The sequence below is a fragment of the Lycium barbarum genome, chromosome 12 (assembly GCF_019175385.1).
Source record: "Lycium barbarum isolate Lr01 chromosome 12, ASM1917538v2, whole genome shotgun sequence".
In the NCBI taxonomy this organism is placed as follows: Eukaryota; Viridiplantae; Streptophyta; class Magnoliopsida; order Solanales; family Solanaceae; genus Lycium; species Lycium barbarum.
In genome coordinates, this window is record NC_083348.1 from 104,777,470 (window position 1) to 104,799,027 (window position 21,558).

The window sequence follows — 21,558 nt, forward strand, 5'->3', positions numbered from 1 at the left end:
TTCCCCGGTTCAGAACGGGAGCCTTCATGCACGTTCTTGTCCCTTTCTTCCCTCGGCCTTCGGTCTCACCGGTTTAACATATACCCGGTTTTTACCGTATACAAATAGTCCCCACCCTTCCTGGATCGTAGATTTGTCGGAGTGACGGGGAGTGGATGAATCACCGAACCGGTGACTCCCTTTGTCCGACGTTATCTTTTCGTTTTTGGCGGGAATAGTTGCGCCACGTTCTTCTGCCATCGGCCACGTGTCTTATCCCGGATGGTCCGCTCTGACAACCGCCGCACGCACGTCGTTTCAAGTCATTCCTCATTAATTATGGGGCACGTGGTGCTCCCCGGTTGGCTGGGGAATCGTAACCGTCACAGTCCTTACCTATATAAGGCCTTTTCACCTCTTCATTCTAACATTTTTACGATCCATTCCTTCTTCATTTTCACTCTTTACTGCACTTCTTCATCTTCACCATATATAGTTATCCTCCATAGCAAGTTTGTTGTCGATCCATCGCTTATATCACGTAAAAAGAAACAACCTTGTTACCATCTTTGCTAACTGCTCTTGCTCAAGTGTCGCTGCTTCTTACTCTGTCATTCCTTGAATCGTCTATTCCCTTACTCTTTTTTAACTCCCTTTCTGAATCCACTCAACTTCTTCTTTCCATATTTTCAAAATGTTTGAGACCACTTCCCATGATATTCCCTCGGTTTCATCCCAAGGAACCGAGCCTGCATCTCCGGCTAAAGCAAAGAGCACCTTCGAGCCTACAGCCTCGGACATTATACCGGCCAAACCCAACTTCAACAAAGATCTTGAGGTTGAAAAACCTTCTTCGGTGTCCGATAGGGGGTACGATGTGAGGCGACACCCCTCATCCATTACTGAGGAGAAACTCGACATAGTCCGGGCTGACTGCGGGTGGGACACCCGTCCGGTTCGGGTTTTTGCCCCTAGGCCGAGTGAATCAGTCACTGACCACCGGGAAGGTTTTTTGTATGTGTATAGTTATCCCTTCACTCTCAAGCTCGACCCTCCGGTAGATCCGGTCATCCTGGATATGTGCCGGACCTACGACGTGACCTTGGCACAGATTGGTCCGATCGTTTGGAGGTTTGTAGCATGCCTCCGGTTGTTGGCCAACAATGTCGGGAAGGAGCTCACGCTGGCCCACCTGATACTCTTATACTCCCCGAGGCTGTTCCGGGGTGGCGTAATAAAACTCGCCAAGCGTAGCCGGAATCCATTTTTCTCAAAAATGGACGAAGACAGAGACAGGGGCTGGCTGGAGCGATATGTCCGGGTGAGGACCGAGGACATCATTCCGGCCAATTACATGCCCTTCCCGGAGAAGTGGAACAACAAGCGTAAGTCTGAATCTTCAAGTAATTGCTTTTGTATGCTTCATCAAATTTTGATCCCACTTTCTCACCATTTTTCTTATTTATATCAGCCAATGGATATATTCCTCCGGTAGTCCGGAACCTGAGCGAATGGGTCACTGCACTCCTTAGCCAACATATTCACGACAACCGGACGTGGAGCCACCTGTCACGCGGTCGATGGGTCGCCCGGAACCACGGTAATACTTTTCCCTTACCCGTATTCACTGCATCTTCTACTACCCGTATTCATTGTGTCTTTGATTTTCAGGTTTGCCCAAGGGCTCGGTGGATCCCAGACCGGAGACGACAGCCGAACCTACAACCTAAGCACCCGAGTTTGATTCAGCAGCTGCATCCCGCATCCTTGCTGCTGCCAAAAGAAAAAGGCCCTCAGACAAAGGGCAGAAAACGAAGAAAAGGGCGAGGAGTGTCGTTAGGACTCTCCGGGACGAAGTAGAGCCCGAGCTTCTAGTCCGGAGTATCGATGCGGCCCCTGTTTCGGAGGAGGATGTCACCGCTTCTCCACCTCCTTCGGCCGGTGAAGGGCCTTTAGTCCCGGCGCTACCCACAAGTGCGGAAGAAGTTCTTCACCCGGCTCCTCTAAGGTCGATTGATTTCGTCGACATTTCAGGTGAGGCTTCCTCCGAAGAGACCCCCCTGCAATGGGCAAGTAGATCTGGGGGGGCGGCTGCTACCGAAGCTGCTCAAAGAACAGAGCCGGCCCCCGAGAGCGAAACTCTACCGGTCATTGGCCCATTGCCCGATTATGAGACCGTTGCAACTACGGGGCCCCCTTTCATTGTTGAAGCTGCTGAGGTTGCTCTAAGTTCTTCAACCTCGGCTCCGAGGCCTGACGAATTTGAGGATATGTTCTCGGGCACTCCTCCCGTTACCGGCGAAGCTACAGGATTCGGGCATCTTCCGATCCCTCGGGCCACGAGGTCGGCCAGCCGGACCTCCGAATCTGGGACCAGGGACAGCTTGGTGCGTATCTTTCCGGCCCCAAGCGTGGAGCCGAGGAGAAAAAAATCGGTTATGGTCACCGTCCCCGAGGACTGCAGCTTTCTTTCTCGCCCGGTGGGTGTGGCGAGCTATCTGAGGCCTCTTGTCTTGGATTCGGACAAGCGGAAGATGACCGGGGTCTCTTGGCAGTGCCTCATTAATGAGGGTATGCATGCGGGCAACCGGGTAAGACTTTTAGCCGTCCTTGCATAACTTTACTGCGAATTTTAGCCTTGTTTTGTTCAAGTTTTAACTCTCTTCATTTGCAAAGTGTGGTGCTCGTCAACGAAGCCTTCATCCGTGCCCAGCAAGAGATGGACGATCTTAAGGGACGACTGGATGCCCAGGGCCGGGAAGCGGAGAAATATCTGCACATTCTTCAGGAGAAGGAGGAGGAGTTGAACCGAGAAGTCGCACTTTCCAATCTCCGACCCGAGCTTGACGCAGCGAAGGCCGAAAACCGTCAGTTAAGGAGTGAGCTGGCCGAATACAATCGGAGTCTCGAAGCTGACAAGATCGGCCTTAGCCGTGACAACGCTCAAATTTCCTCGAGGCTTGGTGAGCTCGAAACCACCTTCTCCTAACTCCGGGAGGAGCAGGATTTGGTGAAGTAGGATGCTGCGAGCTTGGCCGAGAGGAATCGGCTGCTCGAATCTGAGGGTGCCCTATATCAAGAGCGTGCAAGGGTGTTCGAGGAGAAGGCGGAGATGAGGGCCCAGATGTGTGATGATCTGAAAAACGAGCTTAAGGAGACGGCTGATGCAAATGACACTCTCCAGGCCGAGCTTCAATCGGCCATCCAAATGCAGAATGTTGTTGGAGAGGCTCGGGATGCTCTAGCGGCCAAGTTAGCCCCGGCCGACGCTGATTTGGACGAAGCTTTGAAGAGCGTCGAGGTCACCGAGGCTCATGCTACCATTGCCGCTGAATACGAAAAATGGAAGTTTCTGAGGATCACCCTTGAGCAAGCCGAGCGTGGTTTTACGGATCTGCCGGCCCTTATTCTCGAGGCAAAAAGAATCGAGGAAGAGGCAAAGGGTGCCATCGGGACCGACTCTGATAACTCCGAGCGGACAGTGTCCGAGCACTCCGGCTCCAGCAATTCCGGATAGATTGGGGCCTGTACTTAGCCTTTTGTTATTTTTTGCCTTTGTAGGAGTTTTCAATGTAAAAATCCTTCGTTATAAATGGAACATGTATTTTCCTTGACTGTTCACTTTGCTTGAATGTTTTGTTATGGTTTCCACCTGAATTGTCGGTTTCGTTTTTAAGGAGTCATTATTTCTAACTGTGTCTATATATCGGCATTTTGCCTCATCCGGTACATTTTATCCGAGAATTTTATTTAGTTTTTGCCCATGGGACTTATCTTATGCTTTGTGAATAAGGACGTCTCCGAATCACAGCTGGCATTTTTAGGGCCGAAATTTTTCGGTTATTTTTACCTTTTAGGGCCGGTATTTTTCGGATACCTGAATCTGAGCCTTAGCTGGATTTTGATGTAGAAGTCCCCGTCTGTGGGGCTACCAATTTTGGCTCGGTTCACTATGACCTTGTTGCCTTTGTCGAATTTCGACCGTAGCGCCCGGTATCGGGTATATATGAACGAAGTAGTGCCGAAATACGACAGTAATCCTCGGGGTAAAGTGTTTTACCAGAAAGACATTTCGAGAATATTATCCAAACTTTCGATAATTTTTTCATTGCAAGTATTTGTATACATGAGAACGAACTTTTTCCTCCTGCCTTTGCCGTAGCAAGTACTAAATGGACACGATTCATTCCGATCGTTTGGTCCTTACATCGGAACCTAATGCAGAATGTCCGGTTCTTTGTTTTGCCGTAGCAAATATTGCGTGGACACGATTCATTTTGATCGTTTGGTCCTTACATCGGAACCTAACATTTTTGGTCCGGTTTTGTTCGTTGAGGGCGGCCTCCGGTTTCGGCTAACCAGGGAAAACTACGGAGTGGGTGTGATAGTCCCCTAGCCCTTAGCCGAGCTGCAAGATCGAATGAGTGCTATCGAGTCCCCATTCGTTGGGTGAGACCCCGAGAATCCGGACGTTTGTCCTTTATCTTTGTCAAGTAACACGTTGTACTTGTTGCCTCATTAAAAACCTTGTCGGAAAATCCATTTTGGGACCAAACCGCACTAAGAAAAAGAGTGCAACACGTGTTTTCAGAATTAGGTTCTTTTCTTTGCCCGGTACTCAGTTTCCTGCAAAAAAGAAGGGTCAAAAATAGAAAAGCATGGGGAGTTCATACCTCGGCAGTAGTATCTTTTCAGATGAGCTACATTCCAATTATTGCGCAACCGTTGCCCGTCCATGGACTCCAACTGGTATGATCCTTTACCCGTTACCTCGGTTATTTTGTATGGTCCTTCCCAGTTCGGACCCAGTTTTCCTTCGTTGGGATTCTTGATGTTCAAGGTAACTTTTCGAAGCACCAAGTCCCCAACCTGGAAATGACGAAAATTGGTTCTCCGATTGTAGTACCTTTCCACCCTTTGTTTCTGGGCTGCAATACGAACCGACGCGCTTTCGCGAAGTTCATCCGTGAGGTCGAGTCTTATGGCCATGGCCTCCTCGTTTGACTCCTCGGTTGTATATCGGAACCGGAGGGTCGGTTCTCCGACTTTCACGTGAATAAGGGATTCAGCCCCGTAGACCAACGAGAAAGGAGTTTCCCTCGTGCTTGATTTCGATGTCACTCTGTAAGCCCATAATACCTCCGGTAATATTTCTCTCCAATGATGCTTCAAGTCTTTTCCTCAGATTTTGGATTATTGTCTCGTTCATGGATTCCGCCTGTCCGTTCGCACACGGGTGATATGGAGTTGATACAATTTTCTTGATTTTCGACCCTTCGAGGAATTTTTTGACTTGGCCATCCACGAACTGGGGCCCGTTATCACAAGTTATCTCAGCGGGGATGCCGAAACGACAGATGATGTGATCCCATATGAAGTCAATGACTTCCTTCTCTCTGATTTTTTCAAAGGCCTGCGCTTCAACCCATTTGGAGAAATAATCAGTCATAAACAGAATAAAACGGGCTTTACCTGGTGCCCATGGTAATGGACCGACGATGTCCATTCCCCACTTCATAAAAGGACAGGGCTACACCACCGAATGCAACAACTCCCCGGGCTGATGAATCATCGGAGCATGTCTCTGACACCCGTCGCATTTACGGACAAAATTCTTCGAGTCTTCCTCCATCCGGTTCCAATAATAATCGGCCCTGATGATCTTTCGGACAAGAGCATCGGCACCGGAGTGATTGCCGCAGGTTCCTTCGTGCACCTCTCTCATCACATACTCCGTCTCTCCGGGACCCAAACACTTGGCCAGGGGTCCGAAGAAAGACCGTCGATACAATTGGCCGTCTACCAAGCAAAAACGCGCAGCTTTGGTTCTTAATGACCGTGATTCTTTTGGGTCATTCGGGAGCTTCCCATCACGCAAGTAGTCGATGTACTTGTTGCGCCAATCCCAAGTTAAACCCATTGTGTTTATTTCGACGTGTCCGTTTTCTATCGTCGTTTTTAACAGGTGCACCGTTGTCCCGGGGTTGATTTCCTCCCCTTCGACCGAGGATCCCAAATTTGCTAATGCATCGGTTTCGCTATTCTGCTCTCTCGGTATGTGTTGTATGGTCCACTCTTTAAATCGATGTAGTATCACTTGGATTTTTTCAAGATACCTCTGCATCCGTTCGTCCTTGACCTCGAAGACGCCGTTCACCTGGTTTACGACCAAAAGCGAATCGCACTTTGCCTCAATTATTTCGGCCCCCATACTTCGGGCCAGTTCTAAACCTGCAATCATAGCCTCATACTCGGCTTCATTGTTAGTCAATTTAGCAGTTCTAATAGACTGTCGAACGACATCCCCGGCCAGGGTTCTAAGGACCATTCCCAGCCCGGAACCTTTGAGGTTTGAGGCCCCGTACGAATGTAGCGACCAAATACCTGAGGCCTTTCCTGGGGTCAGCAGAAGTTCTTTCTCGACCTCGAGGACCATAGCCGGGGCGAAATCTGCCACGAAGTCGGCCAAGATCTGGGACTTGATGGCCGTTCAAGGTTTGTACTCGATATCATACCCGCTAATTTCTACAGCCCATTTAGTTAGTCTACCCGATAATTCCGGTTTATGCATGATATTTTTTAGGGGGTAAGTAGTTACTACACATATCGGATGACATTGAAAGTAGGGCTTGAGCTTTCTAGAAGTGCTTACCAATGCCAATGCCAATTTTTCCAAGTGGGGATAACTGGTCTCCGCATCCCCCAAAGTTCTACTCACGTAATAGATAGGGAATTGTGTACCTGATTCTTCTCGGACCAAAACGCCACTTACCGCTACTTCGGAGACAGCAAGGTAGAGAAAAAGCGTCTCGTCCGCCTTCGGTGTGTGCAGCAGCGGGGGGCTAGACAAGTACCTCTTCAATTCTTGTAAAGCTTTTTGGCACTCCGGTGTCCAAGCGAAGTCGTTCTTCTTCCTTAGTAAGGAGAAAAAATGATGACTCTTGTCCGAGGACCTCGATATGAAGCGACTCAACGCCGCTATCCTTCCGGTGAGCCTCTGTACTCCTTTGACGTTATTCACCATCTCGATATCCTCGATGGCCTTGATCTTATCCGGGTTGATTTCAATCCCCCGGTTTGACACCATGAAACCCAAAAATTTGCCGGACCTTACCCCGAAGGCACATTTTTCCAGGTTGAGCTTCATGTTATACTTGCAGAGCACGTCGAAGGTTTCCTGCAAATGTTTTAAATGGTCCTCTGTTTCCAAGGACTTGACTACCATGTCGTCAATATAAACTTCTATTGTTTTTCCTATTTGTTCTTCGAACATCTTATTAACTAGGCGTTGATAAGTTGCACCGACATTTTTTAATCCAAAAGGCATGACATTGTAACAGTAAGTCCCATACCGGGTAATGAAGGATGTTTTCTCTTGATCCTCCGGGTGCATCCGAATTTGGTTATACCTGGAGTAAGCATCGAGAAAACTTAAAATCTCATGCCCGGCCGTTGCATCGATCATTCTGTCGATGTGAGGCAACGGAAATGAATCCTTCGGGCATGCTTTATTTAAATCCTTATAATCAACACACATTCGAAATTTATTACCTTTCTTGGGCACCACTACCACATTAGATAGCCAATCCGGGTACTTTACCTCCCGAATAGAACCTATTTTTAAAAGCTTTGTTACCTCGTCTTTTACGAAGACGTGTTTTGCTTCCGCCATGGGCCTTCTCTTCTGCTTCACCGGGGGAAACTTCCCGTCCAAGCTAAGCTTGTGAGCTGCTACTTCTGGTGATATGCCTGTCATATCTATATGGGACCATGCGAAGCAATCTGCGTTAGCTCGAAGAAATTCAATTAACTCGTTCTTGAGCTCCGGGGTTAGCCCCGTGCCCAGGTATACCTTTCTGTCCGGTAGGTACTCGAACAAGATGATCTGCTCCAGCTCCTCTACAGTCGACTTGGTTGCATCCGAGTCATCCGGCATGACAAACGATCTGGGTACATCGAAATCATCCCCTTCATACCCCGGATCCGACCCGGTGTGCTTTGATTGCTATTTGGTGTCCTCTCCTCCGGTTAGATCTTCTTCCTTCTTAACCGATTCTTTGGGCCGAGGTGTCACTTCCTCAACTGCGAACATCTCCCTTGCAGCGGGTTGTTCACCTCGAATGGTTTTTATCCCTTCCGGGGTGGGGAATTTCAGCAGCTGATGTAGTGTTGAGGGCACGACCCTCATGTTATGTATCCAGGGTCTACCCAGCAATGCATTATACTTCATGTCCCCTTCAATTAAATAGAACACCGTTTGCTGGATAGTGCCATCGATGTTCACAGGCAATGAGATCTCCCCTTTTGTGGTTTCGCTCGCCATGTTGAACCCGCTGAGTACCCGGGCTACCGGTACGATCTGATCGAGCAGCCCTAGCTGTTCGACCACTCTCCACCGGATGATGTTGACCGAGCTACCTGGGTCAATCAAAATACGTTTAACCTTAGTTTTAAAGATAAGTACAGAAATTACCAATGCATCATTGTGCGGTTGAATGATGCCCTCTGCGTCCTCGTTGCTGAAATAGATAGAACCCTCGGGTAAATGATCCCGGCTGCGCTTTTCGCGAACAACAGAAACCTTGGCCCATTTCATCACCGGCCCCCGAGGGGCATCGATACCCCCAACTATCATGTTGATTATATGCTGGGGTTCTACTGGCTCGGCCCTTCGATGAGCTTCCCTTTCCTTGTAGTGACTTTTGGCTCGTTCACTCAGCAGTTCTCGGAGATGACCATTCTTCAGTAACTGGGCTACCTCCTCTCTCAACTGGCGACAATCCGCGGTTCTGTGACTATGGGGTCCATGGTATTAACACACCATGCTCGGGTCCCGTTGGCTTGGATCCGACCTTAGAGGTCTCGGCCATCTTACATCCGGGACACGACCGATAGCCGAGATGAGACCCGAAGTACTAACGTTGAAGTTGTACTCCGATATCTTTGGTGAGTCCTTGTTGCCGGCAGAGCTTCCGGCATCGCTCCTGAATGATAGACCCCGGCTGTTCGATGGGCGCTCGACCTGTTTACTACCCCGATCGGAGAAACGGCTTGGGCTCACCCTTGATTTTTCCGACCTAAAACTTTGCTTCTCCGAATGGGAGTATGGCCGATACCTTTCCTTCGACGATTCGACCTTCGTTTCGTAACCCTTCCTTGGTCTCTCAAAACTTTTATTCACATTTATTGGCCCTGGGGGAGCTCGAATTGATCATCCTCCACCCGAATCTTCGACTCGTATCGGCATAAAATAAAAAAATAATTTCGCAAGGCAGGGCTGGGGGAAGTGTATGCCGGATCCGGCATACAATCCTTAAGGACAAACTAAAGTTATGCCGGAGGGGGCAGACTTTGCCTTGAGACATATATATATATCTTACTTTTCAAGACAAACTTTTAATTATGCCTTAAGGAAAAGTTCCGCCTTATGTGGCATACTTTTAGTTATGTCTTAACTAAAAGTGTGCCCCATAAAATATAACTAAAAGTATGCCCCATAAGGCGGAACTTTTCCTTAAGGCATAACTAAAAGTTTGCCTTAAGGAAAAGTTCTGCCTTATGAGGCATACTTTTGGTTATGCCTTAATTAAAAGTTTGCCCCATAAAGCATAGTTCCTTAAGGAAAAGTTTTGCCCCATAAGGCATAACTAAACTATGCCTTGAGGAAAAGTTATGCCCCCTCCGGCATAACTTTAGTTTTTCCTTAAGGACTTTATGCCGGATCCGGCATACAATCCTTAAGGAAAAACTAAAGTTATGCCGGAGGGGGCAGACTTTGCCTTGAGACATATATATATATATATATATTTACTTTTCAAGGCAAACTTTTAATTATGCCTTAAGGAAAAGTTTTGTCTTATGGGGCATACTTTTAGTTACGCCTTAACTAAAAGTGTGCCCCATAAAATATAACTAAAAGTATGCCCATAAGGCGGAACTTTTTTTTAATGCATAACTAAAAGTTTACCTTAAGGAAAAACTCTGCCTTATGAGGCATACTTTTGGTTATGCCTTAATTAAAAGTCTACCCCATAAGGCATAGTTCCTTAAGGAAAAGTTTTGCCCCACAAGGCATAACTAAACTATGCCTTGAAGAAAAGTTATGCCCCCTCCGGCATAACTTTAGTTTTTCCTTAAGGACTTTATGCCGGATCCGGCATACACTCCCTCCAGCCCTGCCTTGCGAAATTATTTTTTTATTTTATGCCTGAGCGGGGGTTCGAACCCAGAATCTCAGGTATCCAAGCTAAGGGCAAAACTTAAAGACCACAAATATGAGGGGTAAAATTTAAAGACCGCAAATATGAAGGGCAAAATTTAAAGACCAGCCCAAAAGAAGCGCAGCTATCACAAATGTTATACTAATTTAATTTGGACCTTCCAATCATATCAACTGTAGAAACCATAATCTAAAAAAGTTTCCTTCAAATATCCTGAAACTTCAAATTAGGAAAAAAGGGAGATAACTGTATTAAAGTTAGGTAAAATTTATCCACACCGGGTGTTTACACCAAATCAATATAGACATGCCATGTGTTTGAATATAGAGTTTTTTTTTACTTAATCATAATTAATTAACATACATTTTTACTTTATTAAACCACTTATTTTTTTTTACTTAATCATGATTAATTAACATACATTTTTACTTTATTAAACCACTTAACCGTAATAAATTGTATTGATTTGGTGTAAATACTTATGTGAGTAATTTTTTACCAGTAAAGTTGTAAAGTATAAGAGAAGCCTATCTATCTTAACTTCATTACACACGTCACTCGTAGCTTGATAATATGCACAACCAGGTAGCTTCCTTTGAATTGCTTTGACCTTGAAGCATCACAAGTCAAACACGACTTGAGAATTGAGAATTGAGAATTGAGATAAATTTGGGAATTGAATATTACAAAATTTCAATTTGAAAAAATAGTTGATCCACTAGAATTTTACTAGCCTTTCTTTAAATGACATATAATTGTGTATTACTCCTTTTGTTCATTTAATATTAAATTATTTGACTGGAGAAAAAATTAAAATAGTTAATACCAAAACTTAGTTTCATAAAAAATATCTCATATAATGTCAAAACTGGGAACAATATGCAAAATTTTGATAAACAGCTATTCTTGTGACAGATGTTGTCTCTTTTTTGTTCATATATTTTCACGTCTCTTTACTCATCTTATCTTATCATACTATTGATTGACAACAATAATTGAAGTGATTCTATTTTTTCACTGGCACCTATAGTTTTGAATTGGGTAACGTACCTGAAATTTATTACTATTTCAAATTGGAATTTCGAATTTTAAAAACCGAAACCTCTTAAATGAAAACATGCTTTCCCACTTGCATGAAATTAATGATAAGAAAAACGGAATTGAGCATGAAATTCAGAGGCTTCGTGACAGTCAAAACACTGAATGATTCGGCAGTAACTAACAGTGGCTCTCGGTAAAAAAGTTTTTTCATACGATTTTTAAATATTTTAAATTATTAATTATGATGACTTATAGTACTTTTTATATAGTTTTAAATATATAAATATTATTTCAATTATTTTTTTTTATATTAAATCACATGATCAAAATTAAAAAGTTTAACTCTTGACCAGCGAAAAGTGCCAACTTTTTTGGGACAGCGGAGTAAGTAAGTAAGAAGAAAGCAGCATCGTGTAAGATACAATATAAGCGTTAACAGAAACAAGGAAAGGTGAAGATGAAGGGAAAAAACAGAGTGAAATAGAAAGAAGAAAGAATAAGAGAAATTTCACGTATCAATTTATTCTCTAAGCAATTGGCTTTAAGCTTTGCTCTGTTCCATTAGCCTTTTGCTTTGCTTGTTGGGAGCTTTGTTTCATCGACTCTCTTTCCCAATATAATTTTACTATTTCAGCCCATTATCCAAACGAAAATTATTAGATTACTAATTAAATCATATCTATTGTACTCTTTATTGTTTCGATTGGATCTGAAAAAGGACTCAGAAATCAATACAAGAGAAAAGGTGCTACCAATGCAAAGCTGTTGCGCTTTTTGAGCGAATTTATCTCTTTTGGTGACTCTAAATAATCATGACAGATCATTCTTTTTTCTGCATTTGCTAATCAGGTGAAATCAATAACCTATAACTCTCTTCTTTCTTTCTTTCTCTGTTCTGTTTTTCTTTTTCTTTTTTTGGTTCTTTGTGAATTGTGGAAATAGTAATGAGAATTCAAGTCATGCAAGAAGTTGTATAAGTTCTTTTTGGCACCTCTGTTTCCTGAATCTTGCAAGTAAACCCAAATCTTTTTTTTTCCTTATTATGAACTGATTTTGGTGACATGAGATTGGAAAGTTGAAATGCAATCTCTGTGTATTTTAACGTTCTTTTGGAAGAATCCTTAAAGCAGAACCAGGATTTGAAGCTTATGCGTTTTGAATTATAAATCCTTTTAAGTTACTGAGTTCTAAATTAAATAATCAGTACATATTTAATAGATTCTTGAGACAAATATAGAGTTTGAATTAAAGCTATTGGGTTCAGCTAGCTGACACTCTCCCTCTACCCCTGCCTTAGAGGGTGAGTTGTGGTTGTGTACCTCGTTCCGATTTGTTGTATGATCATTTCATTCTGAATAGTTTTGTAACTTTACTGTTAGTGTACGTGTGGTTCTGTAATCAATGCTGCATTACCAGATCATGGAAATCAAATTTTTTCGAAAATGTGCACTTCAGTTAAAATAATGTTGAACTACAGTTTTTGTTGAACTTAAGTAGCTAATTTCTTCATTTTTAAACTGTGTAATGGTAGTGTTTGCACCATAAAAACACAATGGAGTCTCTTGTTGATGGAATCAGTTCCTTGCCAAACGGTCACATTTCTTTCACTTCTGTTGAGTGCAATACAACTCACACTCCAACTGGATCAGTGGCAAATGAAGGGAAAAAGGAAGTTCAGGAAACAGAAGCTACTGTCAATCAATTAGCAGAAGGTTGTTCAGGAGAGCAAGTTTTGGCCTTTGAAACTAAATCATCTATCAAGGATTTACATCATGGTTTGAAGAATACTACTTCAAACGACGATTTAGAGCCAAGTGATTTTACTTCAAATGCTGCTGCCAAAGGAATCACCTATTGTCCTCCTAGTCCTCAAAACAGTTTTTATTCCGCTACGCAGTACACAGAAGCCAAACAAAGTTTTTCCAACACAGAAGTTTCTGTCAGTGAATGCGCTAGCAGTACTGTGGACAAGTCTGGTACTGAAAGTGGTGAAGTGAGCAATTCATGTGATTTTGTTGAAAGCAAAACTAGTACAGGTAGTGACATTAGTGATGAAAGCAGCTCTAGTAGTTTCAACAGTGCAGTATATAAGCCGCATAAGTCAAATGATACTAGGTGGGATGCAATTCAAGCCATTAGAGCCCGTGAGGGTACATTGGGCTTTAACCACTTCAGACTTTTGAAGAGATTGGGATGTGGTGATATTGGAAGCGTTTTTCTAGCAGAGTTGATTGGGACGAGAAGTTTCTTTGCCATGAAAGTGATGGATAAGGCAGCTCTAGAAAGTCGCAAGAAACTTGTGAGAGCTCAGACAGAAAGAGAGATACTGCAGTCTCTAGATCATCCCTTTCTACCAACACTGTATTCACACTTTGAAACAGACAAATTTTCCTGTTTGGTGATGGAATTCTGCCCTGGTGGAGACTTACATGCACTTAGGCAAAAACAGCCAGGAAAATTTTTTCCGGAGCATGCTGCCAGGTTAGTGTTTGTCCGCTTATATTATTCATCTCTTTGCTTTGCGATTAAGATATCCAACTATTGCTGCGATCTTAATGATTAAACAACGTTTAGAATTGCTGCTTGGATAAATAAATCTGTTACCATATTTTGTTTTATACGCAATGCCGACATAAGTATCTCTTTCTGAGAACCTGCCATTATTATTATGCTTTAAGTGTTGTTTTGTTGCTGGTTAGAGTTATGCAGGTACTAGTAATGCAGAGATTAGTTATGCAGGGTACCAATTTTGCTGGTTTTAGTATTCATGTATTAGTTATTCCATCTTCTGTTCTGCATAAAATAATACATAAATTCGCTCATAAATTATATTCCCCCCGTTTCAATTTATGTGAACCTATTTGACTGGGCACGGAATTTAAGAAAGAGGAGAAGACTTTTAAACTTGTGGTGTTAAATGAGTCACATATGATTTGTGTGGCTATAAATCATTTCATAAAGGCAAATTGTTTGTAATTATAGAAAGAGGTCATTTTTTTGGCACAGACTAATAAGAAAATAGGTTCACAATAAATTGAAACAGAGGGAGTACATGTTTTAGTTATGCTGGATTGTAAACTGGTAACCTAACACCGTACTTAGTGTGATGAATTTTAACATAGCATCTAAAATGCTACCAAACATGGTACTAATTATGCTGGTTTTAATACATGAACAATTCACTTCCTAACCAACAACCAAACGACCCCTAAGTGTCTTAAAGGTCTGTTGAAGTAGAACTAAATTTAATCTATTACGTAAGGAAGATCCTGTGTCAACAGAAGTAAGTCCCTATATATATATCTTTCTGCCAATTTTATTACCTCTATAGGCCTTGCTGTTCGAAACATGATGAGTTAGATATACCGCACTGTGCTTATAGCTGTTGACTTTGTTTCGTCCTGTTGTATTCTAGATCTGTATCCGTATATTTCCCTTGATATCTCTTCACTTGAACATGTTTGCTTATTTCCCTACTCATTCTTGATTTTTCTCAAAATTAAGTTCAGACCTTTCCTGCTATGTGCAGTTCAGTGGCAAATATTTGTTTTCCAGTGCATATTCATATTCATCATTCTGTCATTTGGTTTAGAAAAGGAAACTGTTGGTGTAAGGTTCTACAATTTTGTTTATTGGGGCTGATGGAGTTGAATATAACGAGTAGTTTTGTCTTAACCAAAGATAAGTTCATTCTGCTGTGATCATTGATAGTACGCCTACACTTATGGTTCAGTGAGTAATAGGTTGGAGTTATGTACTTATGTTTGAGTTTAGTTGCGATTCTTACCGTTGATTTTTCTATTTTTGGAGTACAGATTTTACGTGGCCGAAGTTCTTCTTGCTCTAGAGTACCTGCACATGCTTGGAATCATTTACAGAGATCTTAAACCAGAGAATGTTTTGGTTCGAGAAGATGGTCATATAATGCTTTCTGATTTTGACCTCTCCTTGAGGTGTGCCGTTAGCCCAACTCTAGTTAGATCCTCAAATTCAAGCTTAGAGTCCAAGAGCTCATCATATTGTATCGAGCCATCTTGTGTTGTACAGCCCTCATGTATCCAACCTTCATGTTTTACACCGCGTTTTCTAAGCAAGCCCAAGAAAGAAAAGAAGTCAAAACAAAAAACTGAAACATATAACCAAGTGAATCGCCCTGAACTTCTTGCTGAACCAACAAGTGCTCGATCGATGTCTTTTGTGGGGACGCATGAATACCTGGCTCCAGAAATTATAAAAGGCGAAGGACATGGCAGTGCTGTAGATTGGTGGACATTCGGGATCTTTTTATACGAACTCTTGTTTGGACAAACTCCTTTTAAAGGAGCGGGCAATAGGGCAACATTGTTTAATGTTGTTGGTCAGCCCTTGAGATTTCCTGAAACACCTAGTGTTAGTTTTGCTGCAAGGGATTTGATAAGAGGTTTACTTGTGAAGGAGCCACAACATCGCCTTGCATATAGGCGAGGAGCTACTGAAATAAAGCAACATCCTTTCTTTCAAAATGTGAACTGGGCACTTATACGATGTGCCAGTCCTCCAGATGTACCAAAGCCATCCATGATATATGATATGCCCCGAACACCACCAGCAGGAAAGGCCCCCGGAGTTGATATGAAACCTTCAGGTAATTATTTTGAGATTGATTTCTTCTGAGGAATTCTTTTCCTTGCCGCATTATACGAAGAGCCACGTTGAAGAAACATTGTTTTTGTGTTCCTTTGATTATGCTAATGTAAAGCGCATACTCTGTTGAAATGCGGATGTTGAAGGCCATTTTCCCTTGTATACACTTCTTCAAAGTTCAATGTTATCCAACTAGAAATGAATGATTTCTCTCCATGGTTAAGCGTGTTGTTGATATTAATGAAGTAGGCCTTGATGTGGAGGTTATGTGGCTCTAAAGCTAGGCATTACTGGATGTGATGTTTTAAAATTTACAACTGAAGAATCAAATGTTAATGTGCCATTATCCAGTCATTAAAAAAGTTGATGGTAATTGGGAGTATTAGATGGAATCGCAAAATGCGTAACAACAACAATTGCGGCTCAGTCCTAAACAAGTTGGGGTCGGCTATATCAATGCCTACTTTTTCATTTAAGCTCATTTCATATCCTCATCATATTGTCCGTTTTCACTTGCTTATTAAAGGAAGAGGAACATACAGTCGCTAAATATTATCATGTGGCGTAAATTTTGCTAGAAATAGGCTGACGCGACGTGTCCACAATGTTTTTTGAAGATGTATACTTTGATGCAGTGAACGGAAGAATTGAGATTAAGAGTCTGTTTGGAAAGCCACCTGGTAATTGGAATTGGTGTAATTACTAGGGTAGTAATTACACAACCTAGTAATTATAACGACCTGTTTGTTTGTCATCACGTAATTACAGTGTAATTACATAGTTAGTTTAATTTAAAATAAAATTTAATTATCAAAAATTAAAAATTAATATTTGAAAAATATGCGCTTTTATAAATTATATTAAATATGTATTTAACAATACATTATTTATTAAAAATATATTAATTAATAATCATGTATTTGTAACTGATATTGTAAAACATAATCGATATATATTTTTCAAATTAATAATATTTTAATTTTAATTAATTATAAAAATTAAAAACAGTCTTTTCGTGAGAACATCATGGATTGGATGTTTAACAAAAAATAAAAAATAAAAAAATATAATACAATAGTAGTGGCACCTGTTTAGGTATACAATTGTATCATCATTTAATAGTGGATAACTAATGTACATTTTTTGGTTTTAAGTTATATTGGACTGATGCATCTTTGAAAGTTCACGTTTTGGAGGAAATTAACTGAGATGATGTTGATTTTTTTGGTTGGGAATGATAGGGGTTTTCCGATTTTATATTAAGTTAGTGGGGTAAATAAATAGGTATTTGATTTTTTGTCAGGGTCAAATTGAAATACCGGTAGGGAAATGGAATAAAACATAAACAATATATTTATTAAGGAAATTGCCTATTTTAGAGGACCGCATCAACTTTTCCAATAAGGCATTAGAAGAATCCAGCTAGAGTGACTTGTTATTTTATTGAAGCATTGTTAGGTGATTTTTAAGTAACAAATACAAAAAAGATAAGTCATTTCTATGTAATGGATCTTAACTTGATTGTTCATCGGTGAAGTTCTCTTTGCATCTCTATATTTCACGATGAATTGGTTTGTCGTGATCGTGCTCGTACTATCACTCGTGATGTTAGTATTATTTAATTTAAATTTTTTAACTTTGTGATTTTCTCTCTCTGTCCTAACTCATTCATTAGTTAGAAGACATGTACTATCCTAGAATGCCCAACAAGAACAACTCAATAAACTAGTGGCCTAGAGTATTTTTAGTAAGAGACCGTAATTTTTTAAAATAGAATCTATGTTTTACAAATATGCAAAACAACACTGTCGCTTCTTTTCCCATACTTATTAATAAAGAAAAATAATATAGTACTTCTATAAGATGTAAAGCCTTTAAATTTACAACAAACATCTGATAGTAATGTTATTTCTTATATTGATCAGGATTAATTCAAACTAATAAGATGTTAAACATGTGTTTACAATACTTTATCGTGGATCTTTTTGTAAGAAATTTTGTTTACGAATATGAAGATTTGAGTAGTTTAATTTAAGGTGTAAAATATATCTACTCTTAAAAAAAGTATTTCTGTTATTCCTTTTTGTAAATTTTTTGTATTTCCCTAAAATCTTTAATATTTTTTAAGCAAAAATAAAATTATAAATTTAATATTAAATATTTTTTGAAGCCCCAAAATGTTGGGGACTTAAAATAAAAAGAGGAAATCGCTAGATTTGATTCAAAACAAATTTTGAAGGAACACATGCTGAGAACAGATTAATTTGCAAACTCTTATACATGATGTTAAAATTGTTCTACCTCCGAAAGAGAGTGTCGTATCTTTTCAATCTTGTAATTTATCATCTCCTACTTCAATAAATCATTGAAGTAAGTACTCTTTTCTCCTTCTGCTAAGGAGAAAACATGTAATAAGACCTGTAATAAGACAATAATAATTTAATCCCAATTATAAATTATAACTCCAGGTTACCAATTTCAATTTACTTTTTTTCTTCCTATTAATACAATTACAACATATCTATATTTTACAAGATTTACCAAGTGATAATATAACAACAATATATATCATTCAGGTTAATTTTAAAATTATCAATAAAATAATATTTCAAAATTGAAAACATATATACAAACTTAAGAAATATTATTGGCTTATGAAAATGAAATAGCTAAGAGATTGAAGTAATTGAACAATCTATATATAATATTAAAGACATGAAGCCCCTTAACGAAATAGTTTCGCTCTTTTTTTTCTCCACTTAAAAATAGTTTTTATATTGGTTAAAATTGTAATCTAATTATTTCCTATTATTTATGGCTTTGAAAGCTACATATTTTTTTTTTAATCAAATCTTTCCTTATTTGAACTATGCAGGAAATTTTAAAGTTTAAAACTTAAAAATCAAATAAGATTTTACCTCATAAATTTTAAGTTTATATATATTGCTAGTGTATTTTCTTTTATACCCTCCAATCGATTTAATCGATTATGACATGTTAAGTATTTTCTTTTTTCCTTTTTTGCGTAGATTGCCCTTCATTTGGGGTGGTCTTTAAGTTTTGCCCCTTAAATTGGTGGTCTTTAATTTTTTTCCTCTGCCTTTGCAAATTCTGCTTTAAGGCCCAAATTCTTCCTTGCGAAATTCTACCCTAAGGCAGAATTTGCAAACATTTTTTTTTGCGCGGATTGCCCTTCTTTTGGGGTGGTCTTTAAATTTTGCCCCTCATATTTGTGGTCTTTAAATTTTGCCCCCTATATTGTTGGTCTTTAATTTTTGCCCTTCGCGTTGCAACCCTAAGCTTCAAGCAGAAATCATGAGGTTCTGGGTTCGAATTCCCGCTCAAGCATAAATTAAAAAAATCGCAAGGGAAGGTTTGGGTCGCGTGTATGCCAGACCCGACATACACTTGTTAAGGAATAACCAAAGTTATGCCGGACCCGGCATACTCATGCCTTATGGGCAGACTTGGCATATGGATGTTGGGTCCGACATAACTTTGGTTATTCCTTAAAAAGTATATGCCGGGTCTGGCATACTTATGGGCAGACTTTTATTTAAGACTTAACTAAAAATCTTTTCCTAATTATGCCTTATGGGGCAGACTTTTAGTTAAGACATAACTAAAAGTATTCCCCATAAGGCATAACTTTTCTTTAAGACATAGACTTTGCCTTATAAGGCAAACTTTTAGTTATGCTTTAAGGAAAAATTCCGCCTTATGGGTCATACTTTTAGTTATGTCTTATGGGGCAGACTTTTAGTTAAGGCATAACTAAAAGTATGCCCCTAAGGCGGAACTTTTTCTTAAGGCATAAACTTTGCCTTATAGGGCGGAACTTATAGTTATGTCGGGTTCGGCATAACTTTAGTTCTTCTTTAAGGAAAAGTTCCGCCTTATGGGTATACTTTTAGTTATGTCTTATGGGACACACTTTTAGTTAAGGCATAACTAAAAGTTTATCTTGAAAAGTTAAAAATATATATATATGCCTCAAGGCAAAGTCTGCCCCCATCGGCAGACTTTTGGTTAAACATACCTAAAATTCTGTCGGTGGGGGCATAGCGAAATTTAAACTCTGCCTTGCGATTTTTTTTTAAATTTTTTGACTAAGCGGGATTTCGAACCTGAAACCCATGAATTTTAGCCGAAGGGCAAAATTTAAAGATCACCCCAAAAGAATTGCCCATTTATAAAAGTAGAGGATAAAAATTAAAGACCGCCCCTAGCGAAGGACAACCTTGCAAATTGCCCAAGTATTTTTCTATTTTCAATTTACTATATGTCCATATCGGGTTTGGTTTGAAGATACTTATTGTTGTACGTAAACTTAACGTGATGGTATAACTTTTTTTACACATTGACCATACTTATTATAATGTTCGGCTCCATCATTCTGAAGTGGCACGTTAGGTATTCAATTCTATCATCTTTTAATAATGGACAACTAGTATATGATCTTTTTAGATTTTAAGTTATATATATATATGGATAGTATATTTATTTTAGGAAAAAGGGTCAAGAATACCCCTTTACTTTGGAAAAAGATTAAAAATATCATCCGAATGTATTTTGTGTTAAAAATGCCCTCTCTAATCCTTAAAGTTTTTAAATATATCTCTATCTTAACGGAAATTATCCTCCAAAATAATCCGAAATTATTTTTTAAACTCGCTCCATCATTTAAACTCGACCCAACTAAATAATAACTCATAAGATCTCTTTATTCCCCTAATATGTAGGTTTGAAGTTTGAGGGAATTGAGAGAATAAGGGGATCTTATGGCTTATTATTTAGTTGGGTCGGGTTTAAATAATGGAGCGGGTTTAAAAAATGATTTCGGGTTATTTTAGGGATAATTTCCGTCAAGACAGGGATATATTTAAAAACTTTAAGGATTAAAGGGTATTTTGACCCAAAATAAGTTCGGAGGATATTCAGCCCTCTTTCCAAAGTAGAGTGATATTTTTGACCCTTTACCCCTTTATTTTATACCATTAAGTCGAAATTGATGATCACATGTTAATTTTTATTTTTCAGATTATCATATTAAGCTTGATACTAGGATTTATCTATTATTATAACGTAATGGTGTAAAAACAATTATACATTGATGTGATATAACGTAGGGGGAAAAGGTTAAAAATGCCCCTCTACTTTCATAAATTGGCTACTTTTACGCTCCATTACAAGTTGGGGCCAAATATACCCCTACCGTTAGCAAAGTTTCAAAAATACCCCTCATTTATAACATATTCCCACATAAGCAAGCCTAGTCATTGGAATTGGGTGACTTGAACGCCACGTGGCATTTAACTTATTCTATGTAGTGCCTACATGACAATTTTTTAAAAAACAATCTGAAAAATTATTTTTTTTAAAACAAATTTGGAAAAAATGGCTTTTATTAAAAATCTGAAACTTTTTTGATTTTATAAAACTCGTTTTTTAAAAATCTATTCTCGAAATTCAAAACTTGCATTTTTTTAATTAAAAAATCTGGGGAAATGATTTTTTTAATCTAGAAAACTGTAACGTATTTTTTTTTTTGAAAAGTGTCTTAAAAATATTTTTAATCAATTTTTCAAATTTTTTAAATTAATCCAGATTTTAAAATAAAATAAAATTTAGGACACTTTAAAAAAAATACTTTACTGTTTTCCAAATTAAAAAAAAATCAGTTTTCAGATTTTTT

General features: G+C 39.7%; 1 protein-coding gene across 1 annotated transcript; it reads left to right on the forward strand.

The window, feature by feature from the left end:
* Positions 1–11,653: 11,653 nt before the first annotated feature.
* Positions 11,654–16,077, forward strand: LOC132623045 (serine/threonine-protein kinase D6PK-like). The gene is made up of 3 exons (XM_060337743.1): positions 11,654–12,089; positions 12,772–13,721; positions 15,056–16,077. Exons 2-3 carry the CDS (start codon positions 12,793–12,795, stop codon positions 15,891–15,893), a joined length of 1,767 nt encoding a protein of 588 aa, XP_060193726.1. The 5' UTR covers positions 11,654–12,089; positions 12,772–12,792; the 3' UTR covers positions 15,894–16,077.
* The last annotated feature ends 5,481 nt before the right edge of the window (positions 16,078–21,558 follow it).